This window comes from Callorhinus ursinus, unplaced genomic scaffold, assembly GCF_003265705.2.
Source record: "Callorhinus ursinus isolate GAN/ISIS: 27379988/994484 unplaced genomic scaffold, GSC_fseal_2.0 scaffold12, whole genome shotgun sequence".
In the NCBI taxonomy this organism is placed as follows: domain Eukaryota; kingdom Metazoa; phylum Chordata; class Mammalia; order Carnivora; family Otariidae; genus Callorhinus; species Callorhinus ursinus.
The window spans coordinates 24,801,593-24,822,026 of NW_027397074.1; the positions used below are offsets into that span (position 1 = coordinate 24,801,593).

The following is a 20,434-nucleotide window of genomic DNA, read 5'->3' on the forward strand; positions in this document are numbered from 1 at the left end:
TCGTCAGCTTTCTAGAGACATTTTAAGATTATTAAGTGAGGGCCTCTCACCTCAGACAGTCCCCATCTTCCAACTTGCCAGCTCAACTCCAGGCCTACAAGCTCTTTCCCATCAAGCATTTTTTTTTTTTTTTTTAAGATTTTATTTGAGAGAAAGAACATGCATGAACAAGCAGGAGTGGCAGGCAGGAGAAGCAGGCTTCCCACTGAGCCAGGAGCCCGATGCGGGGCTCGATCCCAGGACCCCGGAATCATGAACTGAGCTGAAGGCACACTTAACTGAGCCATCCAGGCATCCCCCACCAGGCATTTTTACGTTGACCTGCACGCCAGCACTTTCCTCTTCAAAAGTTCCTACTAAACAGAATCCATCTTTATAATGTATTTCAAAATGTTGTCCCTAAACAACAAATGAGCATTCAATGAGAATCTTCTACTTAATTCACTGAATGTTTCCTTGTTATATTGTCCCTTTTCTCACTTAGAATGCTTTTTCCTTTGATCAGAAGTGCTTGGGGAGTTGTTTCTCTACAATAGGGCTCTACAAACTAGGGCCCACAGGCCTAATCCAGCCCACTGCCTGTGTTTATAAACTTGGACTGGAACATAGCCATCCCTGCTTGTTTGCATATTATCTATGGCTTTTACACTCCAGAGAGTCTAACAGTTCCACCAGAGGTCTGCAAAGCCTGCACTACTACTGTCCCTTGAGAGCTTGCTGACCTCTGATCTAGAACAATAGTTCCAGAAGGGGTGTCGGCTCCACAGAAAAAAAGAAAGTAAGAATTGCTATTTAGTCAAACAGAGATGTCCTGGCCATCTGTGATGGCCTCGGCACAGTGGAGGCGGTCTGGCCAGCTACTGGGAAATAGAAAGCACCGAGAGGGAAGCTGGGAGGCAGCCACACGAAGAGGAGGCCAGGACGGGCAGGGAGCCACATTGGCACGAGGCCCAAGGCTTCTAAAGCGGCCTGACAGCACCTGTGAGTGCCCGCAAACGTCACCCTGCTTCCCCCTTTCCTGGGCTCATTCTCTACCTTATGGGGAAACAGTGAAAGCCGCTCAGTTTCCAGTTACCTCTAATGAAGGGGCTGTGTGAACAGAAGTGACTACAGCAATGGTTCCGATTTAAGACTTTTATTTTTTTTCAGGCCCAACGAGCCTGTGTGGCTGACGCTCACTGCTCCCCTTCTGCCCCCCAGCCCCCTGCTCTCTGCAAGAGGAATGTTTCCTTGCACTGACTTGTGCAGACGGCCCTAGGCTTTGGCAGCGGCCTTGTAATGGGCCAGAGTGCGGGCTGAAGGGTCAGTGGCGTTGATCCACCTCGGCATCCAGTAATGGGTCAGCCAGTCAGCCCGGCCCGGGTAGTGGCGTTCAAAGATTTGACGGTAGTAATAGCCCTCTTTAGTTTTAGGAGTGTTGAAGGGAAATTTTTGGGCCGCTGCTGCCATCATTGCATCATCAACCTGGAAGAGCATAAAAGCAAAATGGTTTTTTAAATGGCCTAGAAACCCTTGCATTTAATGTAGTTTCACAATAACAACCAAAGATTATGGAAAGGCTTGACTGTAAACTGTCCAAGAGATCCTTTGAATCACCCTTCACATAGAAAATGCTAAAATGCCATAATATACACAGCTGCAGTGACTTTTAAGGAACATTTTTGTGAATATCTCTACTAGATGGTGGCTCTGAGTGTTCTATTCTTTTATGCCTAATAATGTCTGGCCCCCAGCCGGTACCCAATAATGTGGTAAATGAAGGTCAGTGATGATGGGTAAGTCTCCTCCCTTGCCCTCTCCATTCTAGATGCTACTACATAATCCTTCATGCTATTTAAATCTTAAGAAATTCTTACAAAAGTATTATTTACCAAGAATTTCTCCAACACACAAAACATTTAAACTAAACACAAAATGAACAGCGATTACAACTCTATGTACACATTGTCCTATTCCAGAAAATTTTTTAATGACATTATACCTGATGTTCAATATATTCCTGTAAAATCCTAAACCAGGAATTCTTAACTGAGGTTATTCCATCACTGAAGGCTTCTTTTGGCCGCCAGAGAATGTCTTTAGGTATCAGGTTGGAGTCCTCAAAGGTCTCTCTCAGGAGATGTTTTTCTATCCCATTCTGACATGAAAACAAAGGAACGTCAGTAAAAGTTCCAAATATATTCAATATCAAGATATTTTTTATCTTGAATTGATTCACCTACCTTGGGAATTCTCATATCTGGGGGCAGAGACAAGTAATAGGAAGAAAATCGATGATCCAGGAAGGGGACTCTCAATTCAAGGCTTAAATGGGAAAAGAAAATCCAAATCAAAATGGATATTTAGTGCCTGTCCACTGAGATTCTCCCTGAGAGTTTCTTAGCAATTCAGCCAGCCTCTAAGTAATGTTAAGATGATAAAGTCATCTTTGCAGTCCTCTGGATTATCCTACACTACTGCATGAACGCAAAATCCTCATTCAAAACAGGATGTTTACTATCTAGGGAGTGAGACAAACTGCCAAATAATTTTACTTTCCCTTCTACAAACAATTAAAATGCACATCTCAAAAAGCAGAAAAAGGCAAGAATCATGAGTGACCTGACCACTGAGAATGTACTTTTCCTATACCTTTTTGTTTCAGTCTTTTCCAGGTGAGCCCATCTCTCGTCTTATTAAAAACCGTAAGAATTCAAAATTGTTGACTACTAAATGACTAATTTACATATAACATTCAATATAAACCACTGATCCACAGTGTTTCATCAAAGGCCGCATCATGTTTCCTGAATCCTGGTGACTCTGGTTAAGACAAATGGTGTGGGGAATGAACTGAATCCATGGTTATTATCCCATCCATCTTCTATTATTTCCCAATCTAAGTGTGATTTGGTAGAAGCAACTAAAACATTTGATGTCGGATGTATATCATGCACAGGAAGCATCCTGAATCCTCCAATATGACTAGCTAAAAAGTGACAACTTCAGGCATCCAGAAATGGTCTCACAGAATCCAAACTCTTGATTTTCATGGTCCCATGCCCACCCACGGTCACCACAGGCTCCAACAGGGATGACAGGCACTCAACACTTGGTTCATGGGGCTGTATAATCTTTACTTAAGAAGTCTTAAAAAGAGCTGCATCTGCCTTCCTTCTCAGTTCTGATGGCAGCAGAGTGGCGCTGTGTTTAAAGACAGAAAGTCAGTCTAAACCGACAGTCCCCTCATCAGAACCACAGCAGCACTTGGAAGGAGACGAGCTTTGTTTTCTCTAAAAAGTCATACTTTGCAACATATAACCAACTGACAGAAATAATCAGCCATTGAGCTTTATGATTTTTGAGGCTATCTTTACGATTGTATATGAAACTAATGGGTTACCCGTGGGCAGCAGTGGTGCGATCTGCCCGGAGCACATCGAACAAGTAGAGTTCCTTCAGAAGCCTCTCACTCTCCTCCTCGGCTTTTTCAGGAGAAGGAGCCTGTTTTACAAACAAACAGGTGAAGTTACAAATATACCAACAGCTTTGCTTTGGGCACACAGAACGGTTTTTATTTCTGTCTTTCCCACATTCCCACTCTAAGGGCGGGTAAGACAAAAAGCTACACAAGGGAGTCCCTGTGTGCTACACCAGGCCTCCCTTCACACCCAACGGTTAGTGTCAGGCAATAAAATGGACACCGTGGGCAATAACCATGCTGCCTCACAGGACAGTAAGAAATAGCAGAAGTGCGATTCTCATGCTCAACTGGCTCTGAAGAATGCAGATTATCTGACACCAGGAAGACTTCTTTCTCCCCCAAAAGGAATACAGAGCAGACACGATTGGGTTTCCTCATCTACTGTGATGTGTCTTGTGATAGATGTGTCTTGTGATAGACACTCAAGCGTTAGGGCTATAGTGACAAGAGAGGACAGCAAGTAGTCAAATAGTTCACTTTTCCTAGCCTAGCACCAATGTCCCTCCATTTCAGAATGCTTACCTTGTGAAAATATATGTAACCCTGCGTCAGCTCATCTGAGCCTTCTCCGGAGAAGATCACCACGCTATCTGTGTTCTTCCGAATGTACTTGGAAACTAAGTACATACCTTGGAAGAGACAGAAATTGTTCATGTCAACATAACTCTCTACCTTTTGTTTGGCTTTTGGAAGCTACTGAGTTTTACATAGATTGAACTCTGTATTAATAAAGTAGTTTCCAAAGTAATGACCTTTTATCTCTAAGCCATTTTAATGTACCTAATCTAGCAAGTTGTACTGTTTCAATGGAATAGCCCAAAATCATGCCAAAATTTTCTACACAGATTTTAAAATTGTAGTGCTTTTAGACCAAGAATGTCCACCTTAAAACTCTGTTAAAACTGAACAATGACAAAAACCAAAAAAAAAAAAAAAATTCCTAACTTTCATACCAGTATCATTCTACAAAAATAATAGGAGTGGGGAGTTTGGGTTGTTTAGTTTTGATTTTTTTTTTCTAACACTCCCCATCCACCAAATTTCACATATGGTTAAGAATACTATGTAAATTATTAAAAGATATCCATTGGTTGTGGCTGCCCATCCCTGTAAACCAGTATTGGTTCTTTACCATTTTTTTTCATGATCGCCAACCGAGGGAAACTTTTTAAGACATTTTTTTCTAATTGCCCTCTCCATGAAATATTAGTGCCAGATATACTATGTATCTGTGGATATACTGTGGCCCTTTGGAGGACCACTGACCACTGTAATACTTAAGATTTTGTTACCCTCCAAGAACAAATTTTTGTTCCCTCGAGGGCAATATCAGCCCTGTGATACTATTCTCATGCTCTAAACTTTGCAATGGAGGCTTATCAGACTCTGAGTCTGTTTAAGAGAGAGGCCTAGCTAAGCCAGTAGCATGTTAGAGACTCATCAACACTGGTTCAGTCTGATTTGGAGTGTACTTCTGATTTCAGTATATATCCACAGGACAAAACTAGTATTGCTTGCCGGGCACTAACAGTTACCGACTGATAAGTCCTATGATGGAATAGTTACCAAAATACATGTAAAATGAGTATTCCTCACAGAAATTGGTTACAACACAGATCTATTTCCTTATATAGCCCAAGAAACTATATGCAGAGAAACTGGTGGGGCAGGGAGAAGTGCAGAAAATATGCATCTACTCTTTGGAGAAATGGAAATACAGATCTCCCTTGATTTATGTCCTGATAAACCCACTTAAGTTGAAAACATAAAAAATGCATTTAATTCACCTAACCTACTGAATGTCACAGCTTAGCCTCGCCTACCTCAGGTATGCTCAGAACTCTTACATTAGCCTACAGTTGGGCAGAATCACCTAACACAAATAGCATATTGAATATTTCATGTAATTTGTTGATACTGTCCTAAGAATGAAAACCAGTATGTGGGAGTGTGTGTATGGAGCGGTTTTAAGTGTTTCAGTTGTTGAACCTTGTGATCACCTGGCTGACTGGGAGCTGCGGCTCACTACCACTGCCCAGCCTCAGGAGAGAGTATCCTCCGCATGGCACTAGCCCGGGAAAAGATCCAAATTCAAAAGTCAAAGTACAGTTTCTACTGAAAGCATATTGCTTTCACACCATCATAAAGTCAGAAATTATTTAAGTGGAACCCTGGTAAGTAAAGGATCGTCTATAATGATACCATAAATGTGGAAGTTTATGTATTTATTCCTCTCCCTCCAAAACAGGTTGGGGGAATTCTTAAATGGTCTTGTCTTAAAATACTGCTGACCTAGGAATCTTATTTGCATTTATTCCTAAGTATTGTTTTTGAAACTGTTGTTTGAAATAATCTTTTAACCCTTATACTTTTTTTAGTATTAAAAATGTTTCTGATATCATAAAATACCTTACCTACTGAAGCACGAACTGTTGTAATATCGTAAGTTTCCAAGGAAAATATGACTTCATCCAAGACCTGAATGCCTTCCTCAGAATTAAAGAGGACTTCATGGTGTTCACTCCCAATGTGATTTGCCACCTGATTATTTAAGAAACATCCACATACTTGTGATTTAAAGAAAAGAACTGCCTTTGAGAAGGAAACATGACAGTAGTTCACAACGCAGTGTAAGTTAACAACAGTGAAAAACAAACTGGGCAAAATAAGAGGAAATGATTCTCCAGGTCACCACACACACAGCACCCCCAGTCAGGTTTTCTGGCCTCCCCTAGTCTCTGCCGGGACTCAACTAAGAAGTACACAGCCCATCAGCTCTTCCCACTCCAACACTTCAACCTAACTGTCCACAGGCTCCCAGTTAGTGTGCGCCCTATACCCCTAAGTTACCCACCTCCTCTCTCTCTAGTCCAACAGGGCCCCACTTAACCTTGGCCCCCTATTGGCCCTCCCGTAATGTTTTACATTACATTCAGGATATTATTCCTAAAGGAAATGTCGCCCCCCTCCTTCTTTATTCTTTGGCTATTTTGGATTCTTTCAGCATTGACCAGCTTGCTTTGAGACTGCACTCTAGCTCTTTCTCCTTCATTCTACTAAGTTCTTCCAGAGTAGGAACAAGGTCTGCTGAACACTGAATATATATGTACAAGGTCCCCTCTGCCCATAATCCTAACACACGGTGCTTTGCAAAAAAAATAACAGCTAATGTTTACAGGGTACTTACTACATGCTGTGTTTTAGCCTAGGCACTTTATATGAATTATATCATTTTCACCAAAAAACTATCCCATTACTATTACTACTATTACTATTACTCCCATTACATAAATGAGGAATTACATGGTGGAGGTAGGATTTGAAAACAGCAGTCAGGCTCCGAAGCATGCAGTTGTAACCACTATACCATGCCCTTATGTTCAAAAAGAATTATTATCATAGGGTTTTTATGACGACTGCACGGGCCTTGGTAGAAGTATCCAGAGGACAGCGTACAACACAGCTGATATTCAACAGGAATTTCATTCCATTTTAATATATTTAATTTAAAATAATTACTTGAGTCAATACAGGAACATAAGCATAGAATCATTAATTATTGGCTTGATTTTTATTCTAATACGTCTGTCTTAATTACATAATGGACAGAGATAGTGTCTTACCTTTCTAGCAGCTAGTAAATCAGTACTATCTTCCATGCCAATTGCAAATGTCTGGAGAGGGTACTGGACATGGGCCTCTTTTAGCTGCTTTAACAGGGTGGCGGCAACCAAACTGGAATCTAAGCCCCCTGTGAGCAAGACCGGAAGTATACTGGTTATGCGCCTTACATAGAGAGGAACAGGTAGGATTTAAAATCTTGTTAAGGTCCAAGATTAGTTTTACCATTTAAAATCCCCAAGTTTTATAAACTGAAAATCAACTTTAATCCAAGAAAAAATCTAGCATATATAACCCGAGATAATGATTGCAGTATTTGAATTGGTTAAAAAAAAAAAAAATCACTAGACACTATTTTAAAGAATGTTTATTAACTCACTCATCCCAATTATAATGTAACGAGACATTGCATATTACTGTGAATATTGAATACAGCTTACAGAAAACATTTTCATCCTCTAATGGAGAGAAAGATTAAATTATAAATATTTTATAGTCAAAACCTCAGGGATAGCTACAAATCATTTACTTAAATATGCATTAAATATAATCAGGCTTTTTAACAGCCTTCACCTGATAAAAGGCAGCCAATCCTTCTGTCTGTCATCAAGCGTTTCTTAATGGCATTATCAAAAAGGATCCGGAGGTTGTTCTTCACAGTTTCTATCTCAAAACCTATAACACATAAACAGTTCCAGAAAATCTTGGGTTGAATTATTTACTGAAACGAGGTACACAATCATCTCTTATCTATTATGATATGTTCTCAACCATGGACTTTGCCAAATCCCAATGCGCCACCTCCAAATTAAATAGGAAATAGCTCTTCAGACCTGAACCATTCCAGTGACATGAGAAGTATCATTTTTTTTTCCTTTGGGGGAGAAGGGTGGGAAATAGGTGGGTGGGCACTTGCTTTAGTACCTGGAAACAGTTTCTCCACATTGTCGTAGAGGGCATGCAGAGGCTCATCTCTACAGTGATGATATTTGACCATTTCCACAGAGGCCACTTTGCCATTTGGCTTTAAATCCAAAACTTCATAGTGTCCTGGGAGAAATGGCTCCACTTTTAAAAAAGGAGTCGTGGAGTGCTTCAGATTAACAAGACCTACAAATTGGAAAAGATAATTTAACTCAAGATACAATTCACACTAACTTTCACAATTAACTTACCATCCTCTAAATTCCTGTGTATTTTCCCTTTTTAATATAAACACATGTCCATTATATCAGCAAAATAGGGAAAAATTAACCCCAATGCTCTTATCGACTTACTAGAGGTCACAGTGGCACAGAGATGTATAGAAAGACTACACTGATTTCTAGTAGTTCAAAGCAATAGGAAAATCTCCAATGTTCAATTTCTTCTCCCTAGCTGAAATTTCAGATCAAGAAAATCTATTTTCTATAATAAATTAAATATAAAAAGAAATGATACATTAAGCAAGGAGATGGAATTGAAATTATTCATTTTACAATATCCTGGCAGTCACTTCTTTGACTGAGGTATTTTAAGAAAACAGCCATGGTTCCTGGACCTTTGGCAAGCAAAATGATCCACTATGAGGTACTTTAAAGTCGGACATTAAGAAGTCAGGCATCTACCCCTTAACTAGTTATTATATACTGTGTGTTAATAGTATAATCTAAATCTCCTCAGTAAGTTTTCAGAGTAACCAACCTGACGCCACCATGATCTTTGATTCAAAATCATTGTTACACTGTAAATAGGAACAGCCTATCTAAATGCTCATTATGATTTACAATTTGAGTCTGTCAGCCCCATAATCTGTCATACTGAATTCAAAGACCAGATTGGACCCAGATCCCATCACAAATGGATCACTGAGCTAGCAGACCTCAACAGAGCCATACAACCCCTATGGGGGATGAGGAGTAATTAAAAAGTTTTAACCAGGGAATCCCATGAACAGATTAGTTTTAGAGACATTATTCTAAAAGCACTGAAAAACAGTCACTTGAAAACTTTTGGATTGCCCACCATGGGATGTGCAAATATGATCTAGAGGAAAACACAAAACCAGAGCAATAATGAAAACCTAAAGAAAAGTTCTATCATTACCTTTAGCTTCTGAACACACGGCCAAAAATCCATCTTCCGTCATGGCTTTAAACAAAGGCCTGACTCCATAAGTATCTCTGCCCAGGAATACTTTCTTATTGGCAGTATCCAGTAAAATAAATGCAAATACCCCATCCAACATACAAACTGTTTGCTCAATTCCTCCTTTGTCATATAGATGAAGGATTATCTCACCATCCACTTTGGTCTGGTATTCAAATTCAAAATGTTGTTGCATCTTTTAAAAACAATAGCAAAATAAACATGTTAGAATCTGTGTTCACTCATTAATAGTTTTTCATTGCAAAGTTGGTTCAATATTTCTGTTCTATAAGCATGCACTTCAGTGATTTTTTAGAAGAATCATGGCATTATCAAAATATAACTTGTTTAAAGTCACAATTCTGCAAATTCTTTATAACATAAAGCTAACCCCGTGAAAATTTTAGTTGCATTCTCATAAATGCAATGTATCCAGTCATGTGTAGACAGAAATGTACTTTATATATGTGCTATGTCTAAATACATATATATTTACATCTGTATGTAAGTGAAGCCAAAAGGTTGCCCCCAGTTGCCATGACACTAAAAATGTGCTTCCACACTGTAATATTTTGACTTGGGAATATAGTATCAGCTAAGGTTGTTCCAGTTCAGTCTCAAAGACCTGCCTATGAAAATGGAAAGCAAAAGGACAAATACAGGGGCGCCTGGGTGGCTCAGTCAGTTAGCATCTGCCTTCAGCTCAGGTCATGATCCCAGGTCCTGGGATGGAGCCCCATGTTGGGCTCCCTTCTAAGCAGGGCATCTGCTTCTCCCTCTCCCTCAGCTGCTCCCCCCCCCCGACTTGTGCTCTCTCTCCCTCCCTGTCAAGTAAATAAATAAAATCTTTAAAAAAAAGAAAAAGGACATAGTTGGTACTGTTCCCCCAAAATGAATGATTCCATCACAATGATAAAGACACATGGTCTAAACAAAGCTACTGGCCCCCAGGGAGGACCGCAATACTGAGTCCTCCTACCACTTCAGTGGCATTAAAGCTACTTCCCACTGAGAGACAAAATGACAGGGGAGCGTTAGTAGCCCACATGTCCCAAAGGCACAGCAAAGTGACAGTCATGACCACACCGAGTGCAGAGGGAGAGGGTTAGATTACATGACACCCCGACTCTGTGGCTCTCCATCACACTGCCAACTGTGAGGGTGAGAAGTCCTTGGAGTTGCTCTTTCTGTGAACTTACTCATATTTTTAGCTGATCGTGGAGAGAGAAGAGGTTCACATTAACAAAATGAGGTGGAAATCCTGGATACGTTTAAATATTTAAAACATATTTCTAAAATTCAAAAAGTAAATCCATGTTTGTATACGTATGACCTATAAACACCCTTCACAATCACACTCTATTATGATCTATGAAACTTCTGTCTATAAGCCCTCACAGAACTTCCCCCCAAAATGGTGGTTAGCTGCCTCCAGTGACTACAGAGCCACTTCCTGTTCCCCTCTCCCTACTCTGAGATACCATCAGGGGAGATCCTGGCACTGGCAGGTGGGGTTTGGAAGCAGTCTTCTGCTGACCCTTCCAAGTTGAGGCATCTGAAGGATGAATATACCCCAGCATTCAGTGATTTCAGTGAGCAACAGCTTCCCCAATCTATCCTCCACTGCCACCAAGTGAGCCCTTCTCCTTACCTAAACCCTGCAGGTAAGTTATTGGTTAATGAGTCCCACGTACCACTTTCCACTCTCCTGAAACCACACAGGTAAAAGCTGCACTGAGAGAAAAGCCCCTGTTTCTTGCCCCCATCCAGAAATCACACTGCCCTCTGACTCACTGGTGGAAGCCCCTGATGCTCCCTGCAGAGACACTCCTCTCTGCCCCAGCCTTGCCTCAGATTCCTCCCCTCCTTCGTCTATTCTTCCTTCATGCCCAGCAAACCTGCAGTTGTCTTTTATTAGTTAAAAAAAAAAAAAAAAAGGAGGGGCTTTGAAGTTTATGTTGCAGGGGACTTTATATAAACCTAAAATGGCCATCCGCCTCTCTCGGCACATTTCTGGCTGCCCACGCTGCATAAGCTTAGATGATTGGTAGAAGCAATGGAACATCTATGCTTTTGAAAATACAACACATATGACTAATTTAGAATAAAAATACTTTTGAAATAGTTACCATTTTCTAACTTTTAAATAAAATACATAAAAGCAGCAATGTTGTTCAAGTAAAACAAGGTATTTCCTATGTCATTTAAGGTGAAAGTCACGTTAATATTGCCATAATCCAACCCAGCATTCATGTGTATACGGTACTAACTTGGCTTAGTAAGAAAAAAGTCTTAACTGTTCGCTTCCTGTACTCTCACTAGTGTGAAATCCATTCTTATTTTTCCTGCTCACCCTTTCATCTCCAAGTACCTAGAAAAATGATGCCTGTGTATAATAATATGCCCTTAAAAAATATATGAAAGGAATCTGCTGAATATCTATAAAAACTTCTCAAATGAAAAGCCTATTATTAAGAGTATTCCTAAAAGCAGACAACAATGGCAAAAGCCATCATCCAGATATAGAAATGTCCAAAGGGTGACTAGAATATAAATCCCTACCCATGAATGATTGACATGACATAGAAAGACTCAAAAAACACCAAGAAACATAACAACTAAATGTATGAAGTGTGAGCAATATCTGGCTTCAAAAAAAACAAAGCAGCTATAAAGATATTCTTGGCAGGGGTGCCTGGAGACTCAGTGGGTTAAGCATCTGGACTCTTGATTTCAGCTCAGGTCATGATGTCAGGGTCCTGAGATCAAGCCCCATGTGGGGTTCCTCACTGGGCATGGAGTCTGCTTAAGATTCTCTCCCTCCCTCTGCCTCTGCCCCCCTCCCCTTCTCCCTCTCCCCCGCCCAAAAAAAAGATATTCTTGGCACACTTGCAGAAATTTAATATGAACTGAGTATTAAATGGTATTACTGATTCTTAGGTTTAACAGTATTGGCGTTAGGTAGAGGAATGCCCTAATTTTTAAGAGATAACTGCTTATATATTTAGGAGTAAAGTGTAACAATATCTGTAGTATACTAAAATGATTCAGCCAAAAAATTGAATGCCTAGGTGTATATACAGAAAGAGAAAAATAAAGCAAATATGGCAAAACATTAACAGTTATACAATCTAGGTTCTCATTGTTTTGTGTTTTTTAAATATGTTTGAAATTTTCAAAATTAAAAGCGGTGGAGGAGGGTGGCAAACAAAAAATTACTTGGAAATTTTAGATTAAAAAAAAATGTATGAAACACTAGCCAAATGATTCCAGATTGGAAGGCTCTTAGCCAATGTGGCTTCCTGGGGTCAGAATTTCCACCCTCTCACCACTCACCCTGAGTAAGCTTCCCCAGATTAGAAAGCTGTTCCAAATTTAATGCTGCTAGAAAATCACTTCTTACACTCCATTGCATTTGGCCATCCTTCTTTCTTGTGGTTCTGTTTAAGTGCAGTATGCAGACGCAATACATATCGTAAGGGCAGCATTATATAAAAGCTACAAGTATCATGACCTCCAAACTATTAAACTCTATACCTGCCCTAAAATCCTCCAGTCTCACAGCTCTTAGAATGATATTCCAACACCATCTTACCAATTCCTTACTAAGTCCTGCTTGATCGGGTTCTGCCCACCCTCCCAGCCCCACCTTGCCCACCTTACCCACCTTACCCCTTGTTCACATCTGACAATCCCAAGGCTGCTTCCTGCCTCAGGCTTCTATACATGCTATTCCCTCTGCATGAAAAGTTCTTCCCAGCCCTGCTGGTTGTCACAGTCCATTAGGTCTCGGTTCAAGTGTCAGTTCCGCTAGAGGCCTTCTCTGACCACGCTTACTGACACTGGATCTCCCATATCAACCATTTTTTCAGAATATTTATCATATGTATAAGGCTTTTCTTTTTGTCTTCGATTTTTAATGTAATAAGCTCCATCAGAGTGCAGACCTACCTCTCATACTTACTATTGTATCCCCAACACCAAACACGGGCTCTAATTAATATTCAAATTCATAATAGAAAAAAAAATGCTGAGAGTTAAAGAATTGTAATCCTCGTTTTTTCTTTTTCTTTTCTTTTTTTTTTTTTTGTGACCAGCTCATTTGACCTCTTTGTGCATCAGTGCATCATCTTTATAACTGGAGCAAATGAGATAATGAACATGGAAACAGTTTGAGAAGTAAAAAACTTTATACAAAATATATAAAAATTATAACCAACTAGCTCTGAGGTTTAATCACATCCAGATACCTTCTGGTTTTGTTTTATTTACCTTCTTGTGGTTGTAGATTTCACCGTTGTAACAGAGCCACAAATAAGGATATTTCTTTACTCGAATTGGCTGCATTCCAAACAGCTGGTCAACCACTGCCAACCGATGAAATCCAAAGCAGCAGTTGGTGTATCCATTGACATTTTCAAAACGAAATGCATCTGGACCCCTGTGTGCAATCTTCATAGCACTCAGACACTGCACTGAAAGGCAGTCATCACTACCAAAGAGGGCCCAAATCCCGCACATCGTGCAATGGAGCTATGAGCTTTCTATGGAGAAAAGAGCAGGCCTGTTAAATATTTAATACCCATCCAAGTCTGTATTAAATCTTGACTCCAAAAACTGGTATAATCCACTTCAAAGACTGACATTTAAACTATCTTGTCCACAGCAATTTTCCATTAGGTTGGCAGGCACATAGGAGTTGAGAATGATTTAATTCACGTACAAGTATTGAGAAAAGATGCATGACCTTTCCATCTAGCCAGTGGTAGCAGTTTGGCACCTTGTCAAAGTCGGCATTTCTCCCACCTTGGGATTTGGCCAGCTAGAGCTGGAGGGAGTCGGGTCACATTCGAGGTTTACTTCCAAGAGACAGATAACAGATGCAGGCTGGCTCCAACCTAGTGAGAGATCCCTGTCCCACTCTTCATCTCAGGACCTCAGAAGCCCTCAAAAATCCAAGAGACTCCCCATATTACTACTACAGTCCCCACTTGGGTCTGTTTGACAATTAAACATCCTGTCTTTACCTGTAGTAACTGCACATCGAGACTAGCGGGTAAAAAAGATCATACATACTGCTCAGGTGTTATGTTAAGATACACAGCTATTATAAGCATTTCACAACTTCTCGCTTACCTTTAAGTGATTTATTCAAACGTGATGAAAGAAATTCTAAAGAGAAAAAAGAAAGGCATGTTATCTGATACCAGATATCTTGGCTGTATAATAAAAAAACATTTTACGTTGACAGAAATACATAATGTTTGCCATCCAAATGTCCTAAATGACAAAAATGTTCTAAAATATTTTTGTCTCAAAGTTGCCTTGGTTCATAAGAAAGCAAAGTGGGTGGGACATAAATGGCAACAACATCTCTGTAGAACGATTTGGCCATCCCTATAGGCCAAGAAGCAAACAATTCCTATGAATGTTACTTTGCAATTTCATATGCTCAACTGTGAAATAAAGAGCTGTTTTATTTGGATGCTGCCAGCTCAAAACAGTTATTTTACCAAAATATCTCAAACTTAGAAACTTATTTGGGTATTTTAAAGTGCAAATTTGCAGCAAATGCCTAATTTGGGACAAAAATCATCAAGAAAATATATACAAGTTACACCAATCACTCTGAGTAATCCTCTGAGGGGGTTTGTATCTAAATGAACCAAAGCTTTGTTTAGCCTTTTAATGAGACCACATCAAACTAACCAAAAATAATAGTGACTCAAACAACTTGGAATTCAAGTAGCACATGTCCTATGCAGTCCCTTCCATGCACTCGGCCAAATAGCCTCTAATGAGATATTTGAGATATAGGGGGGAAATACATTTAGATTGAAGTGAGATTGCTACAAATAAGCCATGTATGGTTCCTCTATACCAGTTAAAAATGGGCTGAGAAAGTGCTTCGAAAATCACAAGAGATCATTAGTGAATCATTTACCTAAGTCTTCCTAATGCCGATTAGTGAATCCCATTATTAAGCCTACTATAAGGAACACACCCTAAGCACTAAAATAGAGGGGAAAGAAGGGGAACACACATTAGTGAAGCACACTTAACTTCTCCAGCAGGAAAAAGCAAGTTAAAACTGTTACCTATTTTTGTTGGAATCAGGCTTACTTGCAAAAGGTCCTACTTGAAATGCTTTCTCCTACTGCTATTACCTGCTCCCTGTAATTTTCTGTATTTCCTCATAAACTTCTAGAACAGTGCTGTCCAGCAGAAATGTAAGCTAAATGTGGAATTTTAAAAAAAAATTAGTAGCCCCATTAAAAAAGTAAAGAGAAAAAGGACAGATAACTGTAAATGTATTTTAACACAATGTACCAAAAAAAGTATTTCAACAGTAATCAGTTTAAAAAATTATTGACAAAATACTTTGCATTGCCTTTCTCTATTAAATCGTCAACATCTGGTGTTTTACACTTACACCACACCTTAATTCGGACTAGTCAGCATTTGAAGTTCTCAATAGTTACAGGTGGACTGAATTGGACAGTGCTACTTCCGTGCATTCGATTTCGATGGCTGCTTACCAACTAAAAACTTCACCATGTTGTTTTATTTTTACATTAAGGTATCAGCAACCAAGTCCTGGACAGGTTCAAGACCTAAGTTACTTTTAATTAATCTTATAGAAATGCGGTCAATCAAGGAAAAAAGAATTATGAGTGCTTTTTGTTAGTCAAGGCACCCAGGACAATGGCCCATGAAGAAATAATATAGGCCAAGGGACCAGCAGAAAACTGTCCTTTTATTCAAAATAGTAACATTAATCTGAAACCAGCCCCACGGAATAGTTATCCACTGAGAAAGAAATGTTAGTTCTTTTGCTTTTTTCCATACCACTCCGCCTGTCGCCCTGAACAGATCTCTTATAGGCAGGGTTTGTTCATCAAGTCACTTGTTGAGTTTCGCAATCTGGGGGGGAGGGGGGCAGGGGGAAGAGAGGGGGGCCAAAAGGTGGGGGGAGCCAGAGGTGAGGGGCTAAGTACAGACCCTTAGGCTTTGCCCGACAGGCGGGAGATCGGGACCAAGCGACTGTGCGACCCGAAACTCCGACTGCACCCCAGCTACGTGCACCCTCTGGCCAGTCCACCACAGGGCCGCCGGACTGCGAAAATTTCCACAGGCTTCCACGAAATATAATAAAAAATTGTAAAATTTACAGGGGCCAAAGTGGGTCGCAGCCCGGCCTCGCCTCGGTCTTTCACCTGATCCCTCCGTCCGAAGACCTAGACCCTAGGTCTCTCCTCCCACCTTGCTCCCCGAGGCGCAACAATCGGCCCCGCCCCCTTTACCGGCAGGAGCCGCAGAGCCAGCTGGCCGCCTGCAGCCGCTTCTGCCCACCAGTGTGCTGGCGAGGCTGCAGCGCCACCGCCACCACAGCGCCACCGCCGCCGCGCCGCCGCCGCCACCACCGCCACCGCCACCGCCACCGCCACCGCCACCTCCACCTCCACCTCCACCTCTTCCTCTGCCTCCTCCTCCCTCTTCCCCTGCCCCCAGGGGCGGCCCCCGGGCACGCTGCGCTGGGCAGTAGAGCCTGGCTTACCTGGGCTCGGATGGATGGAACCGAGGGAAGACGCCAGGTAGGGGCTGCAGATTGCGGGTGGGGCGGCGGGCCTCCTCTGACTTTATACCGGCCTAGCTCCTGTAATGCCAGCGGGAAGTTTCATCATGTCTGTGAGGACCAACCAGCGCGCAGGGGCGTGGCCCACAATGCAGACCTTGGCGGCGCGGAGGAGGAGCGGGGAGCAAGGAAGAACTGCTCCCTTCCCGCTCCTTAAAGTGTTAGTGCGCCTGCTGAAGGAAAGCCTCAGAGGTGTAGCCAGGTGCCCCACTGACAGCTAGGGTTACCTTAGCTGCTGTACTGACCAATTAGGGGGTCTTCTGCACTTGGTTTGGTTTTTGGGAAATCCTCACCAAATGCAGATCTCCCTCATATCCTTAATTGCAAAGTTTTTAAGTACAGGTATCCCCTGCTTTACTAAAGTACATGTTATGCCACTTTGCTTTTACAAAAGACCCACATTGGTATGTGTTTTTGCTACCTGAAAGAAATCCAAAGAGGATTTTTGCTTTTAGGGGGAAAGGCGAGAAATGAAAATAGCGTTCAGTATTTACTTTGCAGCCAGCCATTACAGAGGCACCATGGATGGAGCAGCAAGAAGGGCACTCCGCGTTCCTTCCCCAGAACTACACTCAGCATCAAGGTGCCATAGCTTTGAACAGTGCCTATGAGCATCTGTGTTTGATCTCTGTTGATTTTGTGCATTCATTAGCAGGATGTGTCCTAAGGTATCAGAAAGGCCTAAGAGAGGTTATTTTTGGGGTCTGAGAAAACAAATTCTCCATGTAAATTCATGGTAACTGCTTCTTCATTTTTGGTCCTTTTGGCCTATGAAATGTTTCACAGGAACACTACTTTGAGCTAACAGGGAAACCTGTACTTTTCTCCATAACTACTAAGAGAGCATCTGATACTTAGATGTAGATAAAGAAGTATCTGTTCGATTAATAAATAAGGGGGGAGATGGGAAGAGCTGGAAGGATATCATCTTTTTATTAACTACGAGACAGATTTCACTATGTCTTCTACCTCAGACATAATTAAATTTATCCATCCTCTGGATATACAGCTCAGTGTATTTGTATTTTGTGTTGGATCATCATTAAACTTGTGATGTGGTTATATTCTCCTTCAACTAGATTGTCACCTTCCTGGTTGTGTTGACTTCACCTTTTGAGTCTCATTATCAGCTCAATGGATATCACCAGGTAGATTCTCAAACCTCTATTCAATTCAATTCAATTCCTCATCATATTTTGTCATTGACAAATGTCACTTTCAGGAAAGGATGGAGTTCCAGTCTGAATTTTACCACTAACTACTTCTATGACCATAGGCATGTCCTATAACCTCTCTTGTTTCCATCTTTGAATGAAAATGAGAGATTACCAGGGTCATTCCAGCCCTGAAATTCTAAGCCCTAAAGTGATGATCATTCTTTAGAGCCATAGCAGCCAAGAAGGAAATTTTTTTCATCCCCACAGTATCAATCTGTCTTTTTGAAACTCAAAATAACTTTGCAATCTGAATATTTTTACATTAGGCCAGTTAGAATTATCCAAATTCACTCACCTGATACTTGTAGATCCAAGATGTGAAATTGGGTTTGCGTGGATCCACAGGACATGCTCTTCTGATCATATTCTGCCTGTGGACTAGCTTGACAAGAAGAGCTGGGTCATACCAGAGACACTGACAGAAGAGCAAGGAGCTGACATAGCCTCTCTTATTTTTGCTAAATATGAATGATTTACATTCAGGATTAAATATATTTTCTTTTCCAGATTTCATCCCCACTCCTATATTGGAGCATTACCCTAAAATTAGATCTTTCTCCTTTTTATTATCTGCACTGAGAGTCTGAAAGGGAAAACTCTCCATTTTAAAGGCTTCGTTGAACTAGTACCAGTACTGTCCTCAAATCTGTTATGCAATACAGGGAAAGAGTTGTCCTCAGAAACCAATTTTTTTCTTTTTTTTTTAATATACGTTTTTATTTTAATTCCAGTTAGTTAACATACAGTGTTATTTCAGGTGTACAATATAGTAAGTCAACACTTCCATACATCATCCTGTGCTCATCATGACAAGTGTACTTCTTAATCCCTACCATTTACTTACCCCAATCTCCTGCCCACCTCCCCTCTGTTACCATCAAATTGTTCTCTGTAATTAAGAATCTTTCTTGCTTTGTCTCTCCAACTTATTTTTTTCCCTTGTTTCTTAAATTCCACACATGAGTGAAATCACATGATACTGGTCTTTCCTTCTCACTTAGCATAATACTCTAACTCCATCCATGTCATTGCAAACAGCAAGATGCCATTCTTTTTTATGGCTGAATAGTATTCCATTGTATGTATACCACATCTTTCCTATCCATTCATCAGTCTATGGACACTACAGTTGCTTCCATATCTTGGCTATTATAAATAATGCTGCTATAAATATAGGAGTGTATGTATCCCTTTGAATTCTTGTATTCTTTGGGTGAATACTCAGTAGTGTTACTGCTAGATCATAAGGTAGTTCTGTTTTTAACTTTTTGATGAACCTCCATACTCTTATCCACAGTGGCTGCACCAGTTTGCATTCCCACCAATAGTATGTGAGTGTTCCTTTTTCTCCATATCCTTGCCAACACCTGTTGCTTCTTGTGTTGTTGATTTTAGCCATTCTGACAGGTGTGAGGTTTGTAGTTTTGATTTGCATTTCCCTGATGGTAAGTGGCAAACATCTTTTCATGTGTCTGTTGGCTATCTGGATGTCTTCTTTGGAGAAATGTCTGTTCATGTCTCTTGCCCATTTTTAACTGGATTATTTTGTTTTTGGGTGTTGAGTTGTATAAGTTCTTTATATATTTTGGATACTAACCCCTTTAACGGATATATCATTTGCAAATATCTTCTCCCATTCTGTAGGTTGCCTTTGGTTGATTGCTTCCTTTACTGTGCAGAAGCTTTTCATTTTGATGCAGTCCAAATAGTTTATTTTTGCTTTTGCTTCCCTTGCCTCAGGAGACATATCTTGAAAGAAGTTGCTATGGCCTATGTCAAAGAAAGTAGTGCTGGTGTTCTCTTCTAGGATCTTTATGGTTTTACATCTCTCATTTAGGCCTTTAATCCATTTTGATTTTATTTTTGTGTATAGTGTAAGAAAGTAGTCCAGTTTCTTTCTTTTGCATGCTGCTGCCTAGTTTTCCCAACATCATTTGTTGAAAAGACTGTACTTTTCCCATTGAATATTCTTCCCTGCTTTGTTGAAGATTAATTGACCAAATAATTGGGGGTTTGTTTCTGGGCTTTCTATTCTGTTCTGTTGATCTATGTGTCTATTTTTTTGTGCCAGTACCATACTGTTTTCACTACTACAGCCTTGAAATGTACCTTGAAGTCCAGAATTGTGGTGCCTTCAACTTTGCTTTTCCTTTTCAAAATTGTTTTTGCTATTCAGGGTCTTTTGTGGTTCCATATAAATTTTAAGGTTGTTTTAGTTCTGTGAAAAATGCTATTGGTAGTTTGATAAGGATTGCATTAAATGTGTAGATTGCTCTGTGTAGTATAGACATTTTAACAACATTTGTTCTTCCAAACAATAAGCATGGAATATCTTTCCATTTTTTAATGTGTCATCTTTGATTTCTTTCA

The 20,434-nt window shown here is 40.5% G+C and overlaps 1 protein-coding gene across 5 annotated transcripts; it reads right to left on the reverse strand.

The window, feature by feature from the left end:
• Positions 1–1,119: 1,119 nt before the first annotated feature.
• Positions 1,120–18,276, reverse strand: ASNS (asparagine synthetase (glutamine-hydrolyzing)). Of its 5 annotated transcripts, none has more exons than XM_073898855.1 (13): positions 16,770–18,276; positions 14,348–14,383; positions 13,484–13,755; positions 9,170–9,407; positions 8,009–8,194; positions 7,658–7,759; positions 7,087–7,214; positions 5,878–6,004; positions 3,986–4,092; positions 3,383–3,483; positions 2,223–2,304; positions 1,982–2,137; positions 1,120–1,464 (listed from the first exon to the last, which is right to left on the reverse strand). In XM_073898855.1, the coding sequence occupies exons 3-13, from the start codon at positions 13,730–13,732 to the stop codon at positions 1,255–1,257; spliced, it is 1,686 nt and encodes a 561-aa protein (XP_073754956.1). In that variant the 5' UTR covers positions 13,733–13,755; positions 14,348–14,383; positions 16,770–18,276; the 3' UTR covers positions 1,120–1,254. The 5 variants fall into 5 exon arrangements, with proteins under 5 accessions (XP_073754956.1, XP_073754958.1, XP_073754959.1 ...); XM_073898857.1 differs by lacking the exon at positions 16,770–18,276 and adding an exon at positions 16,214–16,458; XM_073898858.1 differs by lacking the exon at positions 16,770–18,276 and adding an exon at positions 15,379–15,401.
• Between the last annotated feature and the right edge of the window lie 2,158 nt (positions 18,277–20,434).

Bases quoted from the DNA above. Each gene is read 5' to 3' on its own strand.
- ASNS (XM_073898855.1), bottom strand. From the start codon at position 13,732: ATGTGCGGGATTTGGGCCCTCTTTGGTAGTGATGACTGCCTTTCAGTG. The intron at 6,005-7,086 runs GTAAGACACTAT...TTAAATAATCAG, and splicing joins ATTTACTAGCTGCTAGAAAG to GTGGCAAATCACATTGGGAG. The intron at 1,465-1,981 runs GTATAATGTCAT...ATGCTCTTCCAG, and splicing joins AGGAATATATTGAACATCAG to GTTGATGATGCAATGATGGC.